The following is a 19,295-nucleotide window of genomic DNA, read 5'->3' as shown; positions in this document are numbered from 1 at the left end:
CAATGCTTCAAATAGGAATGGGAAGAAAACAAATAACAAATTAGACCCTGTTGGCAAGGTTCCCACAACCTGGAAGCAATAATGATGTCAAGGTGGTCACATGAACTTATATAGAACTTATCATTAGCTCCATGGGAGAATGGTTTAAAAGAAATAATACACACACACACATTTCTTGAAATTAAATTTGACATCTGTAAATAAAGTTACAGGTTTCAGATTGTATGAAAATTGGTTGTTTTAATGTTTATGGAGGCAGTGGTCTTACTCGATGTTATTTAACCTTATAGTGAATCCTTGCCTTCCCTAATAAACATCAAACACTGATGTTCAGCCAACATTTATGTATTAATTACTCTGAATTTTCTTTTTTTTCCTTGCTTTCTTGTTTACTACATAAAAAACTTCAGTGAGGTTTTGCTCAAATTTCTTTAGACATATATGCACAGAAGAAAATTAAAAATAATATTAATTAAAATTATGTAATTGATTAGTTTACCAGTAGCATTTAGCAATAAATATATAGGATACATTTTGAAATATTTATTTAAATAAATATTTCTGCTAAAAATAAACATGTATTTATGCAGATTCTACTATTCAAAGAATGAACAAAAAAAGTGAAGGTTTCATTATCTTAAAGCTCGATACTTGAGATGTGGAACTGATAAAACCCAGAAAAAATCTTATTGGTGTGCATTCCATAGTATTATCTCCTGCTGGAGCAGTAAATTTTGGTTTAAAAATAATAAATTGGAACTTTAGCAAAATTGCTTAATGTTTGTACTTGTACTGAATTCAGAATTGAAAGTTTGTGATAAAGTTGGCTCTAAAAAGGGATTCTTTCCCCTTAGCAAAAGTGTGAAGAATTGCATTTGGCAATTGCTGCCATTGCGGAAGGGAACTTAAGTACCCTAAAAGGATATTTAATTTAAATTTATTTTATTTTATTTTATCTCTTACTGGATATTTTTATGGATTTGTCATAGTGGAGGTGACAAATCAAAGAAATGTGAATCAGTAGATCTTGGGAAATAATTCACATCATGGGAAGTGATTAATTCTAAACTTGTAGCACCATAGCAACTCTTCTATTCTACAATTCTACAGATTAAAATATTCATATTTTTGACCTACCAAGTTGGCAGCAAGGAATCACATGGATACTATTTCAATGAGCATGAGTGATTATATTATGTTATGTAAAATGAATGTAGGAAAAGAACATTAGGAGTTATATAAAAGCTTTGCAAAGACAAGTTCTTGCATTCTCCTAGCAAAAATTTTCTATGCAAAGGAATTCATGGCATCCCACACAGTATCCCAGCTATATAAGCTTCTGAAAAATAAGACAAAATTATGCATACTGTTTCTACATAGCTTTAAAATCAGTCTTAAAAAAAAATAAAATCATAATTACATAAATACATAAATTATATTTTCCTTATTTTTGATGCTCCCCATTGAATCTGTTTTCTAAAATGGTATCATCACTTAAAAAAAGAAATCAACTAAGGAAAGAAAAAATATATATTTACTTCTTTTAATATTATTTTGATTTAATTAGAAACTATCTGTATTAAACTGCCATTCTTTTAGAATATTTTCACATATAGCTCTTTGAAAATGAGAAATCATTTTCACTCATACAAAATATTTTAGTTTGATATTTCTTCTCAAATTAAAAATGTAGCCTGTTTTTTTTTTTTTTTCATCAGAAAATTCTGTGTTGAAAAATCTTCTTGTCACTAATTTTTAGTTTTCTGATGTTTAATTATAACTTTGCAGAAGAAAATATAAGAGAAGGTAGGTGGATTACTTCTGAACATTTAGAGGAACATTAAAGAGAATTTCAATGTTCTTCAAAATGTAGAACACTATAATCATATTTGTGCATACTATTAAATTGGAAAGCAAAACAAGTCTTCCATCAGTGATCTGTTTGAAACTATAACCTGCTTCTCTACATTTAGCTGCTCTTATATGAAGTTTTCATTGGTTTCTTTACACTTCAAAAGTTGATAAACTCTTCGTGTTAGTGGTTTAACTTCAGCAGAGAGATAAATTACTGTTTTAGTAGGAAAGCTTTAGTAATGAAATTAGCTAAGTGCAGTTTACACTTTGATTCTTATGCATTTTGATAAATTCAATGTGTGAGCATATTTTTATGTTTTGGCAATTCCAAACAATGCTTTCATACATTATCTTCTTTTGGACATATTTGGTATGTTGAGTAAATATCCATCCCAGCCACCACAGGTTTTATTCTACAAGTGATCCAAAATAAAAATAAAATAAAATGTTTACATGAACAAAATGCATCCTTTCAACTTTACTTAATTATTTAAAGATATTGATCTGTTAGATTGGGTCCAGAGGAGACTGCAAAGATGGTCAAGTGGCTGGAGCACCTCTCCTACGAAGAAAGGCTGAGATAGCTGGGACTGTTCAGCCTACAGAAGAGAAGGCTCTGGGGTGACCTCTTTGCAACCTTTCAGTACTTAAAGGGGACTTATAAAAAAAGATGGAGAGCAACTCTGCTCAATCAGATAATGATGGGATGAGGGGGAATGATTTTAAACTAAAAGAGTTTAGATTAGCCATAAGGAAGAAATTCTTCCCTCAGAGGGTAGTAAGGCACTGGAACATGTTTCCCAGAAAGGCGCCCCATTCCTGGAGGTGTTCGAGACTACTTAGATGAGGCCTTGGGCAACCTAATGGTGGCGTCCCTGCCTATGGTAGTGTGGGTGGAGCTTTGAGGTCCCTTCCAACCCAAGCCATTCTGTGATTCTATGATTATATGATTTAGAAGTGATTAGGTCACAAGTGGAGCAAGTATTTTTACCCCATGGGTTTGAATTCACTTGATGATTATATAAAGTGTATATAACTATAGTTATATAGTAATACAATATAGTATATTATATAAAGTATAGATAACCAAAGCATTATTCTGAAAACTAACCTCAACTAATGTGTGATTTTGTTAAACATAAGATTAAAAAAAAGGCAGGGTGTAATCATAATTGTTCTTAAAATGAGTCATTGATCTTTCCTGAAATTGTTTTGTCACTAAAGACAAATACCATTTGTAGACAAAATTATTAGCTAGCTACTTAAGCAGCCAGGTGCTTTTATGCTAATAACAAATATAATCTTAAAGCATAATTTTACAAATATTTTTTTAAAGTTACACACTAATTGTTGTTTATAAAATAAATTCATGTCTTTTTACAAATAATTTCTAATTTCAACTTTTCTAAATGTATCAGAGCAAGTTTAGCTAATTATCTCCAGTAAGTGTTTTAAAACATTTTCTGTACTCAGCAGTGTATTTTCCATTTCTTGAAGATTCCTCAACAGATAATTTATCATGACAGTTTTTGTGTCAGTCATTCTTTTCTTTATTCCTGAGAGCTTTAATTAAATCTTTTAGATGTACTGTACTTATCACTTCTCAGAAAATATTTCAATTATATTTTATACCTGAGTCCAGAAGAAAGACTTTCGTCTAGGTTTTAGATATGTTTAGAAATAATTAAGAAGGTTTGGAATGAAGCATTTACATGGCTTCTTTTAAAAATCTTTCCAAAACGTTGATTACATTATTCCCTGCACTTTTTTATGGTAGTCTGTTATCCATCAAGTCCTTACCTGAAAGTCTTTTTTCAAGTGATTTGAGCTTACTGTCATATGCAAAACAAAACAAAACAAAACAAAACAAAACAAAAACAAACAAACAAAAACTATCAACAACAAAAAACTGTTTTGCCCATTTTTCCTAAATTCTTAATTTTAGATGTGCATTCTGCATTGCATTGTAGTTTAAAGTAGGCAAACTGGAATTATGTAGAAGTATAAACACTTTTTGCGGTTGAGAGCTAGGGAGAAAATTTATACTTCTATCCAGAATTAACCTACCAGAAAACTTGTTATTTTTCACAAAGTACACAAATTCAGAATAATTAAGAAATTATTTGATACAGGTCCAACAACAACAACAACAAACACAATATAAAAGTTAGAACGTAACAAGTAATATGAGAGGTACAGTAATTAGAAAGTGATGTATGACCAATTGCTGGGATTTATAAGCAATAATGCACTTTGTAGAAGGTCCTGGAAACCTGTCATTTGAATGATTAATTATATTCATAAGTTCCTAGGAGATCTACTTTCACATTCTAGTGTCATGGCCCCTTTTAAAAAGGAAGCTTACAGCTAAAGCTGGTTCTGTAAGATATGAAAAAATGAGCTATATTCTGTTGGGATGGTGGGAAAATGTAGAGCTAGAGAAGCAATACTTCAAATCTGGTGCCAAATGAGCTATGTTGTGTGAAAAGAGAGCATGTATAACAAAGGTGCAAAAGAGTTTTCATGCATCCAGTTTTATATACCTTAACAGGCTTTGTTGGAGTCCAGTACTATCTTAATGTATTTATTCTTAAGTAAGAAATATCAAGATGTTATTTCAACATTTTAGTAAATCAGATTTCATCATAAAATAAAATTTCTCTTAATTGACTGAATGACTTAAATTCATCAAATTAATGTTGAGAAAATTAATGTTGCAGTGAAATAAAATGGCGAAGACAGTCTCATGTATTCAAAGGTGTAACTGTATCTTAATTTCATCAGTGAAGTCATAATGTATGCACAATACCACTGTGAAAGAGATAAATCACAATGTGAAATAAAAAAGACTGAACTCTGCATTCTTTCCTCCTGCAGTTTGAGATATTTTTACTAATTTTGTGTAAAGTAGAAACCCATGTTTATAAGTCTGAAATTTTCTTCACAGTCAGTAAGGCTTTATGTTTTAAATGCATGCAGAGGAAAAAAAAAAAAAAAAAAAAAAAAAAAAGGAGAGAAAAAAAAAGTTGCAATAAGCACTCCAAATCCTAGCAGAACAGCATATATAAAAAATAATATATATATATAAATCAAATGTTGTTTTGTATGCCTACTGCATCTATGAATATAACATAAAAATGGTTCTTCCACGACATTTAAAGTTCCATCTGAACTGATATCCTCTTTCTGGTGATGGACAAAAGTGGATTTGTGTAAGACTGTTAAGATTAAAAAAGAACATCTACCAATTTTTCAACTTGCATTTATTTCTAATCCCAGAAGAATGATTCTTTCTATTCTATTCTATTCTATTCTATTCTATTCTATTCTATTCTATTCTATTCTATTCTATTCTATTCTATTCTAAAGGATTCTATTTCTGTTCAGAGAAGAGCTAGAAGAGCTTCATATTATGTTAGTCCAATACTCTATTAATTTTTGATGCCATAAAGAGAAAGATAAACTTTTTTTTTTCTAATTGCAATGATATTTTGAATAATATAGGTTTTCAGACATCTGAAATATTTGATATTTGGAAGTAGTGAAAGTTTTAAAGATAAGGAATATTAAGGAATTGTAAAGTGGTAGACAGAAAGAGTATCTCAACAGTAATAAAACTAATCTACACAGAATAAAACCAGAAAAAAAAAAATGAAAATTTCTGTGTTGTTTCTGAAAGTAAGAATTTGCAAAATATAAGACCTTTATTTCACTGTAAGTTAAAAATGAAATTGCAGATGTAAAATTAAAATGTAAAATTAACCTTCAACCTTCAATTGCATATTAATATGCCATCTTTATATATATATATATATATATATATATATTTACATTTGAGTATAAAAGCTCAATAAAACCACAGCTGGATATGCTTCAGCTTCTGAATGGGTCAAATTGATGAAGGAGTAGCTTTTCAAGGAAAGAGTAAAAGTCTTGGGCTCTTACTCAATAGGAAGAGAGCTGAGAGGGTTATAAATGATATTCACAGGGGTGATATTCATGAGGGTAGTGGATAAACTGAGCATGACACTGTTGTTGACCAATTAAGAGAATTAGGTGGCACCAGAAGGAGAGTACAAATAACACATGATGCAAATAAGTGCAGCAGTTTATGTAGTCTTTTGGACAGAAAGGGATGGATGCTGTACCGGAAAAAAACATCCCTTTGCTCAGCAGTGCTGGTGAAGCCCCACAAGGCACACTCCCCAGTACTCATCACTATCTTGACAACAGAAGCATCCAAGATCCCAAGAGAGCTGTAGCTCTTCAGAGATGTATGGAGATTCTCAGTGAAGTTAAGGAAGGGGCAGATGTCTCCTAGTAAGCCTTCTCTCTTTACACGGTGGTGGTGAAACTGCATTACCTAGCAGCAAAGGAGCTGTGGGAGGCAGTCACTAGACTGCTCAGGATCAGAAAAAAATGAAGAAATTCACTGGATCTTCCCAGGACTGTAGCTTCAAAATCTCCAACTGTACTGAAAGAGGAGCAGGCATAATCTGTGCTCAGTGGAGCCTCCCATTGTGACAAAGGAAGGCCAGTGACTTCTGGCACCAGGTGGCTTTTTTTCCACCTAATTGGGTTGGCAAGTAGAGACTGTAGGATGGTAAGAACAGCAAAGACCCTGAAATCAACAAAGAATGCAGAAGGGGACCCACCTGAAACACGTAAACAGAAATGGTGCAATCTTATCTAGTCCTTCCAACCAAAACCATTTTATGATTCTGTGAAATAAAACAGAGCTGAGACAACAACATTACAGAGGGTGGGGGAAATCGGCACAACTGGATAACCATATGATGTGTCTGTGCACCAGTGCACACAACATGGGGAACAAAGAAAGAATTAGATCTCTGTGTGCAGTCTCTCAGGACTGTGATCTTCTTGGGATCACAGATATGCAGTGGGATGGCTTACATGACTGAAACACTGCAATGTCTGGTACAATCTCTTTAGGAAGCACAGGACAGGACAGGACAGAGGAAGAGTTGTCCTGTATGAGAGAAAACAGTAGGAGTGTGGGAAGCTCTGCCTAGGGAGAGATCATGAGCCATCTGAGAGCTTATTTGTTAATAGGTTAGTAGGCAGACCAACATGGGTGACGCTGGGATGGGTGTCTGCTAGTGCCTGTCTGATCAGGAAGAAGTAGATGAGGCCTCCTTCAGACAAATGAAACAAGCCTCACATGTACAAAGTACTTATTTTACAAGGAAAGACTGAAATAACTTGTTCTGTTTCACTTGGAGAAGAGAAGTCTCAGTGGGGATCTTATCAATGTATATGAAAACCTGAAAGGGGGTGGCGGTTACAAAGAGGGTGGAGACAGGCTTTTTTTTGTGTAGTGCCCAGTGACAGGGCAAGAAGAAATGGATTCAAACTAAAACACAAGAAGTTACATCTAAACATCAGGAAGCACTTTACTGTGAGTGTAACCAAGCACTGGAACACATTGTGGAGTCTCCCTCCTTGGAGAGTGTCCAAAGCCGTTTGGACACTGTCCTGGCCAGCTGATTCCAGGTGGCCCTGCTTGAGCAGGGGGGTTGATGAAAAGACATCCAACTGAGTGCCTTCTAACTGCAACCATTATGTGATTCTATGAAAGAAGGAAGAACAGGTCCTAACAGACCAGGTAGTTGTGTTGCCATTCAGAGGTACTTAAACAGGATGGAGAAATGGCACATAGAAACCTAATAAATTTCAAATGCAAATGCTAAGTCCTGCACTGGGAAGGAACAGTAACATGTGGGCTTAGGGCTTACGCTTAGGGCTGACTGACTGGAAAGAAGCTGAAGGTCATGGTGGACAACAAGCTGACCATGAGTCATCAATGAAACCTTACAGCAATGAGAGTCCACAGCACTAGGATGAGCACTGCCAGTAGGCTGAGGGAGGTGATCCTTCCTCTCTGCTCATCACTAGAAAGACCACATCAGGAATGCTGGGTTCAGTTCTGGGTCCCCAGTACAAGAAGGACATGGACATACAGGAAACAGTCTATCGAAGGGCAATGAAAATGATTGAGGGTTTCATTGCTGTGAATCTGCCTTGAGAGACTACTCAGGCAGAACATATTAACTGGTTCCAAAGGTATTGTTTGAAACGCTGGACAACAGATCAACAAGAATCCTAAAAAGTACAAAGATATATTTTCAATCATTTTTGATTTGTTCTGGATGCTGGAGGAATAACAGAAACCAGACTGCAGAAATGCAACCATCTTGTGTCCTGGCATTGTCACAATCAGAGACAATAAAATTAGACTTTTCAAAGGATTTTGCAAATAATATGTTAACTAATCCTAAACTGTATTTTGAATTAGATACATTATGGATATAATTGTGATGTTGAAAACTTCATGCATCTTTTCTTACTGAAAAAGTAAAAAAAAAAAAAAAAGCTCTTGGGAGGAGTATAGAAGTATTGTCAGGGCCTGTAGGGACGTGACAAGGAAGGCTAAAGCCCACCTAGAGATGAGGCTTGCAAAAGAGATAAAAGATAATAAGAAGGTTTTATTATTATTTTTTTTTAGGTATGTAAACAGTAAAAGGAAGACTAGGGATAATGTGGGTCCCTTGCTGAACAAGGGGGGTGTCCTGGTAACGGGAGATGCCGAGAAGGCAGAGATACCAAATGTTTTCTTTGCTTCAGTCTTTGCTTCAGGGACTCCCCCCTGGGACTCCTCAACCCTGGAGGGAGGAGAAAGAGTCTGGGAAGTGGAGATCTCCACCCTTGTTGACAAGGGAGTGGTTTTGGAGCGTCTGAGTGGGCTCAACACACACAAATCCATGGGTCCCGATGGGATGCATCCACGAGTGCCAAGGGAATTGGCAGAGGTGATTGCCAAACCACTCTCTATCATCTCTGAAAGGTCCTGGAGAACAGGAGAGGTGCTTGAAGATTGGAGGATAGCCAATGTCACTCAGGTCTTCAAGAAGGGCAGGAAGGAGGATCTGGGAAACTACAGGCCCGTCAGTCTCACCTCTGTCCCTGGAAAGGTGTTGGAACAGCTTGTTCTGGATGCTATCTCCAAGCAATTGGAAGAGAAGAAGGTTATGAGGAGTAGTCAGCATGGATTCACCAAGGGGAAGTTGTGCTCGACCAACCTTGTTGCCTCAGAGGGTGGTGATCAGCAGTGCAGAGTCTGGCTGGAGACCTGTTACTAGTGGTGTTCCCCAGGGATCAGTGCTGGGTCCAGTCTTGTTTAACATCTTCATCGATGGATCTCCTAGAAGGGAGAGCCACAAAGATGATAGGGGGCCTGGAGCATCTTCCTTATGGGGAAAGGCTGAGAGACCTGGGTCTGTTCAGCCTGGAGAAAAAAAGACTGAGAAGGGATCTCATCAATGTGTATAAATACCCGAGGTGTGGCAGACAGAGGGATTTGGCCAACCTCTTTTTAGTGGTTTGTGGGGACAGGACAAGGAATAATGGTCACAAGATAGAGCACAGGAAGTTCTGCACCAACATGCGAAATAACTTCTTCATGGTGAGGGTGATGGAGTACTGGAACAGGCTGTCCAGGGAAGTTGTGAAGTCTCCTTCTCTGGAGATATTTAAGGCCCATCTGGACTTTTCCACTTCTTTTCACTTTTTCACTTTTTCACTTCTTTTCCCTGCTGTTCACATGCTTAAGACAATTTTACTGGTCCTGAAAGCACTTGTACTATTTTATCTGACATAGTGGGTCCTAAGATAATGAAATATTCAGTATCACAGATTACCATCAACATTTGTTCCTTTTCACTTCAGTTCCCACATGATTTCAGTGGCCAAAATTTGACAAAGCATGGAGCTAAAGATTTGTGCTTTGTGATATTTGAAAGTTGAGGCTCAAACTTCCCCGTAGATAATTTTCTAGCTACATGCAGTCTTTAACAGTGAGATAGCAGTTTCCATCATGCCAGGATTTGAAGCTCGGAGGAGTGAAAGCAAGCAGAATAAGTAATTGTAATGTGCAAGTTCATATTTTATCTCCCAACCTTGCAAGTTTAAGAATAAATGCTTTCACTCTTGCAAATCTTGTAATCACAGTACTGCAATGATGCACAGTGTCTGTTTATACTGAGACCGGTTCAAGAGATATAAGACTTTAATACTGTCAAAGATTAACAGTCTGTTTTGGGCAATGGTCCATGGCAGAACATGTTGTATGGCAGAACTCTCTAGTGCTTCCCATAACTCTCATATGATTTTCATTCAATGAATAGAAATCAATTTCAAAAAGTAACATCTATGGGAGGCATAATATTGAATGATATTGCATTGTAAGCATGTTTTCTCAGGAATTAAATAGTGTAATTTGATAAATGTAAGTTTCTTTTCCCCTGTGTTGAAGAGAACTTCATTTTCTGTTTAAACATTAATGTAGTGTAATGTTTTCAATGAGAAAACAAAAGTACATAAAAAAACACTTGACATTATTCCTAAGATACTCTACAGTAGAAACAAATTTTGAGATTAATTTTGACAGAGAATAGAAAATGGATAAGGGAAAATAATAATAATAATAATATCTGCTACTTAGTTGACTACTTTTCATACCTGGAAGAAGTAAGAGCATAGTAATGAAGATGCATGTTGAACAACTGTTAAAAGTTAAGAATTTTGAAAGGGTAAATGGAAATAAATTGAAGCTGGCAAGCATATAATTACTGGGAAGGAAAATGATCATGGTTTTTATTGGCTGTAAAATTATGCAGGTGAAAATACTACTACTGGGGAAAGTGAATTACTGTATAAAAGAGGAATAAGAAAAGAGCTTGTACCAAGTGTACTTTCTTATCTTTTTTTCTGCTATTAAGGAAAAAAAAATACTTTCATGTGAATCACACTTCATAGAAGAAACTTCCGGTGACCAGAAATAAGAAGCCATTTCATTACAAAATATTAGAGCACATTACACAAATTAGTCTTACATCTTATATCTACTTACAGCATCTGCTTTTCCCAGATAGGCTTTAGGTTGTTTTCTTTATCAATAAATATTTCAGTAAATATTTCATAAATAATTAAAAACATAGGAAAAAAATCATTTTAAAGAATGTTATGAAAAATGTTCTTACTTCTACATTCTTTCACTGTAAAAGCAGACGATATGTACAGTTTTGTTCATTCAGGTAGATTCAGAATATTCTAAAAACCAAAGTCAGAAAAGCCAAAAGATTACTGTCATTTCTCTAAAAACTGAAATTATTTCCTGTGTTCTTTTTGAGGTGGAGATTGGATAGATCTTTTCTTCTATTATATAGTTGAAGCATTTTCTTCAGAAAGTCAATTATTTTCTGCAGACATGTCAGAACCTGGCATAATCAGACTAAAATATAAAGTTGGAGAAAGAAGCTATTATGTAAAGTCAACTGAGCAGAAATATGAGATTAGCTGAGAATTAAGGAAAAACAGTTTAAGCAAAACCAGATATTTTGTAAGGTCATCTTAATTCTTATTATGTGCTAAGATAGTAAAATTATTTTGTTATAATTTTAAATGATTCTTTTGGAAAACCTCATTGGTAACAAAACCTGAATTTATGAATAAGTGTTTGAAGGAGTCCTTCTCTGTTATATGTCCACTGCATAATGCTGCATCCTCTGCCTTTCTAAAAGGGCTGTCTGGATGACTTGAAATACTTAATATACATTTTTTTATGTTCCACCATAGATAAAATATTAAAAGTAATTGTTTAGGAAGTTTTTGTAGTAGCCATTGTAATGCACAAGACATAGAAATGAAATTCATTCTCAAAAGAATTCTGAAAGTTAAAAGGAGATATTTATTTATTTATTTATTTATTTATACGGCAAAATAAACATGGCAAAAAAAAAAAAATCCCAATTTGTACATTATATACATTCCATGGAAGAAAAAATAAATAAACAAAATTGAATGCAAAATACAAAAGTATGTCATTTAGGGCTTTGTGACTCTCAGAGGAAGATAAACATATGAAGAAAATATCGTAGCTTGAATGCTCATGTAGTATTTTTTTGAGATTGGATCAGCACATTAGAAGAGTTTACCCAGCGTTTAAGCAATTTCTGTTTGTTAAAGTTATGAAACCTAACTCAATATCCGTATGTTATACCCATCATTCGTAACATCCCCATAATCCCATAATAACAAATACTAAACTAAATAACAAATACATTTTAATTAAATCAGAAATTGAAATGTTACTATAATTTGGGCAGGAATCTGTAATTCCACTTAGAATATGAAAATGAAGATACATACTAAAGTTTGTAATGATTTTCTTTCATTCTCATCTGTTTTCATATCACAGATCCCATCTTTTTCCATCCACTCTTGTAAATAAACTGCATGTTTTTTCTGTAGTACTGAACAATGCCACTGTCATAGGTGAAACAGTAAAGGCCAGAACCTAGTGTATCTGGATACTAAGTTTTATTAATTACTAAGTGAACCTTCACCCTTTATCTTTTAAAATTAAATATTTAGTCTATTGGTTGTTTGATCTAATCCATTCTTTGATGTAAACATTTCTGATGCAAACATTTGACAACTTTTTTTTTTTTAATTTTCTCCTTAATTTCATTTTCTATAACAAACTCATGAAATAATTTATGAATGTTTCAGGAAGACAAACAGATAAGGTAATTAACAATATTCCTTTGGGAAGAGAATTTTTTTTTTTATTTATGTATTTGTTTGTTTGTTTGTTTTAGGATTTCTGAAATCACATAGGATATGTGGTAGGATTGAGATAGGGTGGGAATGTTCTTCTACAAGGCATACAAAATCTGTAGATACCAAAGAGAGAGACAATTTATCTCAAATGCTTTAAATATTATTATGAAAATTCTTAGATTCCTTAATCATATTCATAATTTTGAATATAAATATCCATGAAGGAGATCTTTCAGACATCATGGTTTTTCTCTTTTCACTTCACATACATGTGGACATTTATCAGTTTATGTTTCTTGTTTTATTTTCTTTATCACTGCTACATTAGTTCCTTACTATTATGCCTCTAGTCCACACTCTTGAGATATATCCACATTATCCTTGGACAGTGTTCACTGATTAAAGCAGACAACAACCTTGTAGTGCTTCACTGTGGCATTGTTACAGCAAACTGTGTGAACACTTAATTAGTAATAATTTTAGTATATTGTGTAGCTACCTTAAAATAATTTTATATAGATCCCTCATTTAATCAGGTTTTGGAATAAATTCTTCCTTATATTAATACTTATTATACAGTTGCATTAAACTTAATTTTAAGCAGCAATGAAGAATTTTAAAATATTCTGCAGAAAAAATATACACATAAACTCTATTAATTGGGCACTAAATTAGTGATGCTAAACAGCAAAAGCAGGGAAATGCACAGTGAAGCAGCAAATGTACCTTATGTTATTGTGTACCTGAGCACAATGGGGACACTATCTTAATGGCCTTCTTAATGTTCCTGTTGTACGAGACATTGGTGGACATATGGTATGCTGCCTGTTTATATGCCATAATTTTGTTAGCTGATTTGATAGCACTTCATATTTTTCTTCTGCTAGGAAAAGGATATATATATTTTTCTGTCCTTTTTCTTTTGCTTAATTGGAGCTCAAAAGACAATTATTGTATTTTGGCTTCCCCTCATGAGCAATTGCATATTTCTCTTATTATTAGGCCATTGCCCAATAATTCCTATTGGGCAATAACCTGGAACAGAGTTTTGTAGTCCTTCCTTGTACAAATAGCTTTTGTCTCTCTCTCCACTGACCTAACAAACTGCTAATGCAACTGCAGAGCTGACAGTGCTTTGCACAAACAGGGTGAGCACATGTGCAGTCGACTGCTTCCTTGCATACACGAAGGAGCCCCAAAACACTGGAGGTGGAAGCAGATTTTTCCTGTTTCCTGTTTCACCTGGTTCCCTAGTGCCCTTTACACCAACCATGTGGCTGAGGGACACAACTGAACAACTTCTTGTCCCACCACTTCCAGGATGCCAGGAAAGATTTCCTCAATTTTTTATATCAAATGTTTATTCCATTTTTTAATGTGGCCTGCCTTCTCATTTGTTTGTTTGTTTGTGCTTTTTTTGTTGTTTTGTTAGTTGGATTTATCCCGGTCTGTAGCAAAACACATGCAAGATCAATTCCCTTGCTCGGTTTAAACATAGAGTTTTTAAAAACAGCTTAGTGGGATAAAAGAGATAAGATTCAAAATATTTACATAAAATAACAATATAATAATAATTAATAATAATTATTATAATTAATAATAATAATAATAATAATAGGCTTTCTCTTTTTACTCATACTGATGCTTATACATCAGTATACAATTCCCTTATACAGAGCATTGATGTCAGAAGTTCTTAGCAGGAAATGCTTGAAGACTGTTGCAAACTGGTATGGAAATGATAGGCTGTTCTTGTATATTAGCTTGTCAATATATGCTCTTTAGTATTGTGTTTCACTACAGACTCTGACTAGTCTTTTAAAGATTTTAGTGATATGCTAGTCTATATGCTAGTGAATTCTGGCAAGCATGCATTCTTTTGTACAAATCATTTAAAAATACCATTTCATGTGTTCATTGTCATTCTTTACTGTAACTGTATTAATTTTATTAGGAAACAGAAGTCACAATGAAACTCTCTTACTGCTTTATAGACAGTAGACTAACAATACATCTAGAAGCACCAGACTGAGTATTTCTAACTTAAGTAAGAAATAAATATTACTTTTTTTTTTTTTGATTATTTACTATGTGTATTCCTAGAGGAACAAGATGCAATTTAAGCCACAACCATTAGCTAAGGTTAATATATTTTAAATATTCTTACTCTCCATAAATTGAATGTAAAACTCTTTCAGATGCTATTGTTAGGGATTTTAACATATATTAATATTTTTAGATTAGAAAAATGAATAGAAAAGGATGGAACAATAAATGACATTTCAGTAATATAGTCACGGAAGTATTTTTAATAACAAGGATTACTAAAAAGGAGTTACCTAGAATTTTTAATAAGGCAAAATTATGTTTGGAAATTATGAAATTTTAATTATTAAATTTTAATTTTAGTCACTAATTAGAAGGGAAACTGCTTAAAAAAAAAAAAAAAAAAAAGAGAAATTTAACAATGGCAGTTAATTTTCTGATCAGCCTAGTCTTGTGTATCCAATGGGGTGAAGAATTTGACAGTTTATTGACTCTCACTGATGTAGGGCTTGGCAACTTGTCTGTATCTGTATGATTAGTGGAGATCACAGAATCACAGAATTGAAGGGGCTGGAAGGGACGTTGAAAGATCTGTTCATCAGCAGACAGGATCATCATGGGGTCTTTGATGTTGTAAATAATCTCATTGCCATGCTGGCTTTAAGGTTTTTTTACTCTTTTAACCCAGAGTGATTTTGATATTATATTTTTTTTCCTTTCCTTTCCTTTTTTTTTTTTTTTTCCCCCAAGAAAATAATGAGATAACTTATTTTCTAAGCAAAAGACATATACGTACATATATTAAATATGTATGCACAGTAGCATGACTGACCCATTCACACTGCCAGGAATTGGGCTACAGCTACAAAGAAGTAATTGGTATCCACAGTATTCTACAGTTTGCTGAAAACTTCCAGGTTCCTTGGCATATTTAGTCATTGTTCCAAAAACTCTTAGGTTCCCAGATTCAAAACTAATCACCTGGGTTTGCCAACTTCCCTTTCTGAAAACCCGTTAAAGTTACATAAAGAAGAAAAAAAAATTGAAATTGCGTTGTAGTTCGTGATAGGATTTCAATGCAATTACAGACATCATATGGACAGAATTTGAAGTATATGCCTGTAAGTTTAAAACAAAGGAAATTTTCAATTAATTATAGACGAGATAAAAACTATTAATAAACACAAGTAATAAACAGTTTAGGTCTGCTAGGATTTACCTATTCTAAAGTAGTCATCTTGAATCAGTTTGTAGTGTATCTACTTTGTGCACTGCCTAAGCTCATAAATCTATGCACAGCTATTGAGTATTGGTTCACTGTGCTTTAAATGCTGAAAAGCATAGCAGCTTGTTTCTGGTGCACAGCCTGAGTGGATGTTCCTGTTCTGATGCACATTGTTATTGAGAATGTGATTTATCAAAACAAGATTTGCAAAAACTAATATATATTTCAGCATGGCTATCTTTTAACAGCATTCTTTATAATGATTACATTTTTGTAAATAATCTCTCCCTACTGCTATTTGTTTAATAGAAGGCTTTTATGATGGACTTTGTGTTTTTCACTGTTCTGCACATTTGATTCTTCCAATAAAAAGAAAAAAAAAAAAAGACTCAAGAATTAGATGTGACTGTTTTAAACGTATCTTTAATAACAATGGCACTGCAGTTCAGAACTGTCAATCAATAAATAATGACTCCTAGTCATCAGAAGCAAAGCAAGCAAGTGCAGCCTGCTTCACAGTGAAAGACAATTCTAAGTAATTTCTCTGAAACCCTGTGCTTTTTCTTCTTTATTAAAGAATCTGTTGAAAAAGTACCCAGTGTATAGTATAAAGTTAACAATAGACAGAAAGATTCTGTATCATCTAAATTCTACCGGTCTTCTACTGAAACTTTTTCTTAGAAGAAATTTGATCTGCAGTTGTTTTAAATTTAAACTGGCTTTTCCAGTTAGTCACAATTTATTTTATTATTTTTTTTTTTAAACAATTTCATTTCAGGTTAAAGAGAGAGAAGAAAATGAGCTTAAGATCTGGGACCAAACAAAGTTCTTCGTATGTTGTTGGAGACTTCACCAAGACAGTGAGTGAAGATGCAAGAGACTATCAAACAGACCTTTGTCAGCAAGGCTAACATTAAAGAAAAGGGACAAAGGACTTAAAGCCTTCAAAAAGCCACATAAATAAACTAAAATAAATAAGCTGAAGAAGTACATACAAGACATATATAGAAACAACACGCATTATTTCTGTGCATTTCATATTTCCACTAAGGACCAAGAAAAAGTGTCAGTGTATACTAACACAGAAATTTTGGCAGTTCATTCTTCCTTCCCCATTATCTAAATTGCTACCTTCTAAAGCAAAAGGTGTACTTGAATTAATCTGATCCATAGCTTACCTTTGGGAAAAAGTAATTTAGAATGTACATGGCTAAGGAAAGAGGTTCACATCTGGTCCTGTGAAGACTGAGTCTGAAATGGAAGTCAATGTCTTTTTTCCTTGCTTGTCTCTTGTGGTTGCTGTTGTTTGTTTGTTTGTTTGTTTGTTTGTTTGTTTTATACAGCAGCAGGCAAACAACTCTGTTTCTCAGTCAGTTTCCCTAATTCTATCAGGGTGGCATGAAGAATACACCTTTCATTCATTTAAAATATACATATATAAATATATTTAAAGAGGAAAAGTTATTTTATTTTAAATATCTGAATATTATCACTTACACATTTACATTTAAATGTATCCATTTTCTTTATGTTTCTTTGTGTTTTCTTTGCGTTTCACAAAAGAATACATAGAAATAATGCATCTCAAGTTAATCTTAATGTATACATCATATTTTTATTTACGTTTGAATTTATTGTCCATGTAAAAATTGCAAGTGTCACATAGGAAATAGCATGAATATATTATGCACCAGAAATGTTCAGCCATCAAGTTGGACACATGAGTATATACAGGTTCTGTTTCACAGAGATAATGTGAACTTGCTCTATTTACTCTGCAATACGTTTCTCTCATACATTATATCCATATAATTGAAAAACTTGTGTTTTTGAGAGTTCTATTTTATAGTTAAATCTAACAGCATTTCTTCTCCCACTAATACTCCTTCTAAGCCTTCTTCAGCAACTGTAATCTCTTAGTTTGTCATGGAATTTACATACTACCATAGAAAAATAAACATTTATTTCTATAATTGGTAAGTAAGTCATGAGAGTCTATTTGAAGACAGTGAGTCTACAGTTAAAATTTGCTTAGATTTAAGTGGAGGTTGGTCATGTTCTTGAATGGAAAATACTAAATATTATTAATTACATAAGAATCACCTTTTTTTTTTGAGTAGGAATTACCCGAGCTGCTGGAGTTCATCCAGCAGACTTTAACTGTTCTTAAGGCCTCCCTGAGCACCTGCATTTGGCCACTGCTGGAGACAGGATGTTATAAACAGAAGGTTTGACTCCCACTTTAGGTTCCTAATCTTCTTTCATGTTTGCAAATGGTGACCTAAAACCAGTGGTTGTCTCTTAGGTTATGCTAGGAGTGCATGATGAAGAAATGCTCTATTTCTCTGCTCTCTGGTAGCTGGACACACAAGCTTTCTTCTTTTTTCTTTTTCTTTTTCTTTTTCTTTTTCTTTTTCTTTTTCTTTCTTTTCTTTTTCTTTTTCTTTTTCTTTTTCTTTTCTTTTTCTTTTTCTTTTTCTTTTTCTTTTTCTTTTTCTCTCCTCTCCTCTCCTCTCCTCTCCTCTCCTCTCCTCTCCTCTCTCTCCTCTCCTCTCCTCTCCTCTCCTCTCCTCTCCTCTCCTCTCCTCTCCTCTCCTCTCCTCTCCTCTCCTCTCCTCTTCCCTCTCCCCTCCCCTCCCCTCCCCTCCCCTCCCCTCCCCTCCCCTCCCCTCCCCTCCCCTCCCCTCCCCTCCCCTCCCCTCCCCTCCCCTCCCCCTCCCCTCCCCTCCCTCCCCTCCCCTCCCCTCCCCTCCCCTCCCCTCCCCTCCCCTCCCCTCCCCTCCCCTCTCCCTTCCCTCCCTTCCCATTCCCTTCCCTTCCCTTCCCTACCCTTCCCTTCCCTTCCTTCCCTTCCCTTCCCTTCCCTTCCCTTCCCTTCCCTCCTCCTCCCTTCCCTTCCCTTCCCTTCCCTTCCCTTCCCTTCCCTTCCCTTCCCTTCCTTCCCTTCCCTTCCTTCCCTTCCCCTTCCCTTCCCTTCTCTTCCCTCTCTTCTCTCTCTTCTCTTCTCTTCTCTTCCTTCTCTTCTCTTCTCTTCTCTTCTCTCTCTTCTCTTCTCTTCTCTCTCTTCTCTTCTCTTCTCTTCTCTTCTCTCTTCTCTTCTCTCTCTTCTCTTCTCTTCTCTTCTCTTCTCCTTCTCTTCTCTTCTCTTCTCTCTCTTCTCTTCTCTTCTCTTCTCTTCTCTTCTCTTCTCTTCTCTTCTCTTCTTCTCTTCTCTTCTCTTCTCTTCTCTTTCTCTTCTCTTCTCTTCTCTTCTCTTCTCTTCTCTTCTCTTCTCTTCTCTTCTCTTCTCTTCTCTCTCTCACTGATTTCAAGGGATGTTCTCCATATGTTCAACAAATACTAGTATGCTGCATTGGAATGGGTTACCCAGACAGGTGGTGGAGTCACAGTTCCTGAGGGTGTTCAAGGAAAGGTTGAACCTGGTGCTTAGGGACATGGGTTTTGTGGGTGCATTGGTAGTAGGGTCATGGTTGGACCAGATGACCTTGAAGGTCTCTTCCACCTTAATGATTCTGTGATTCTATGATTA

At 34.8% G+C, this 19,295-nt stretch overlaps 1 protein-coding gene across 3 annotated transcripts in view; it reads left to right on the top strand.

Moving 5' to 3' along the window:
* The window catches only part of CCDC102B (coiled-coil domain containing 102B), a 161,309-nt gene extending 143,171 nt beyond the window's left edge, over positions 1-18,138 (top strand). For all 3 annotated transcript variants that reach the window (XM_068671389.1, XM_068671390.1, XM_068671391.1), the window contains one exon: positions 16,545-18,138. In XM_068671389.1, coding sequence (XP_068527490.1) covers positions 16,545-16,634 — 90 coding nt within the window. In that variant the 3' untranslated portion in view covers positions 16,635-18,138. The remainder of the gene's footprint in view (positions 1-16,544) is intronic.
* Positions 18,139-19,295: the final 1,157 nt, after the last annotated feature.

The sequence above is a fragment of the Anas acuta genome, chromosome 2 (assembly GCF_963932015.1).
Source record: "Anas acuta chromosome 2, bAnaAcu1.1, whole genome shotgun sequence".
Classification (NCBI taxonomy): Eukaryota; Metazoa; Chordata; class Aves; order Anseriformes; family Anatidae; genus Anas; species Anas acuta.
Note: the sequence above shows the minus strand (reverse complement) of the source record. Positions and strands in the feature narration are given on the sequence as shown.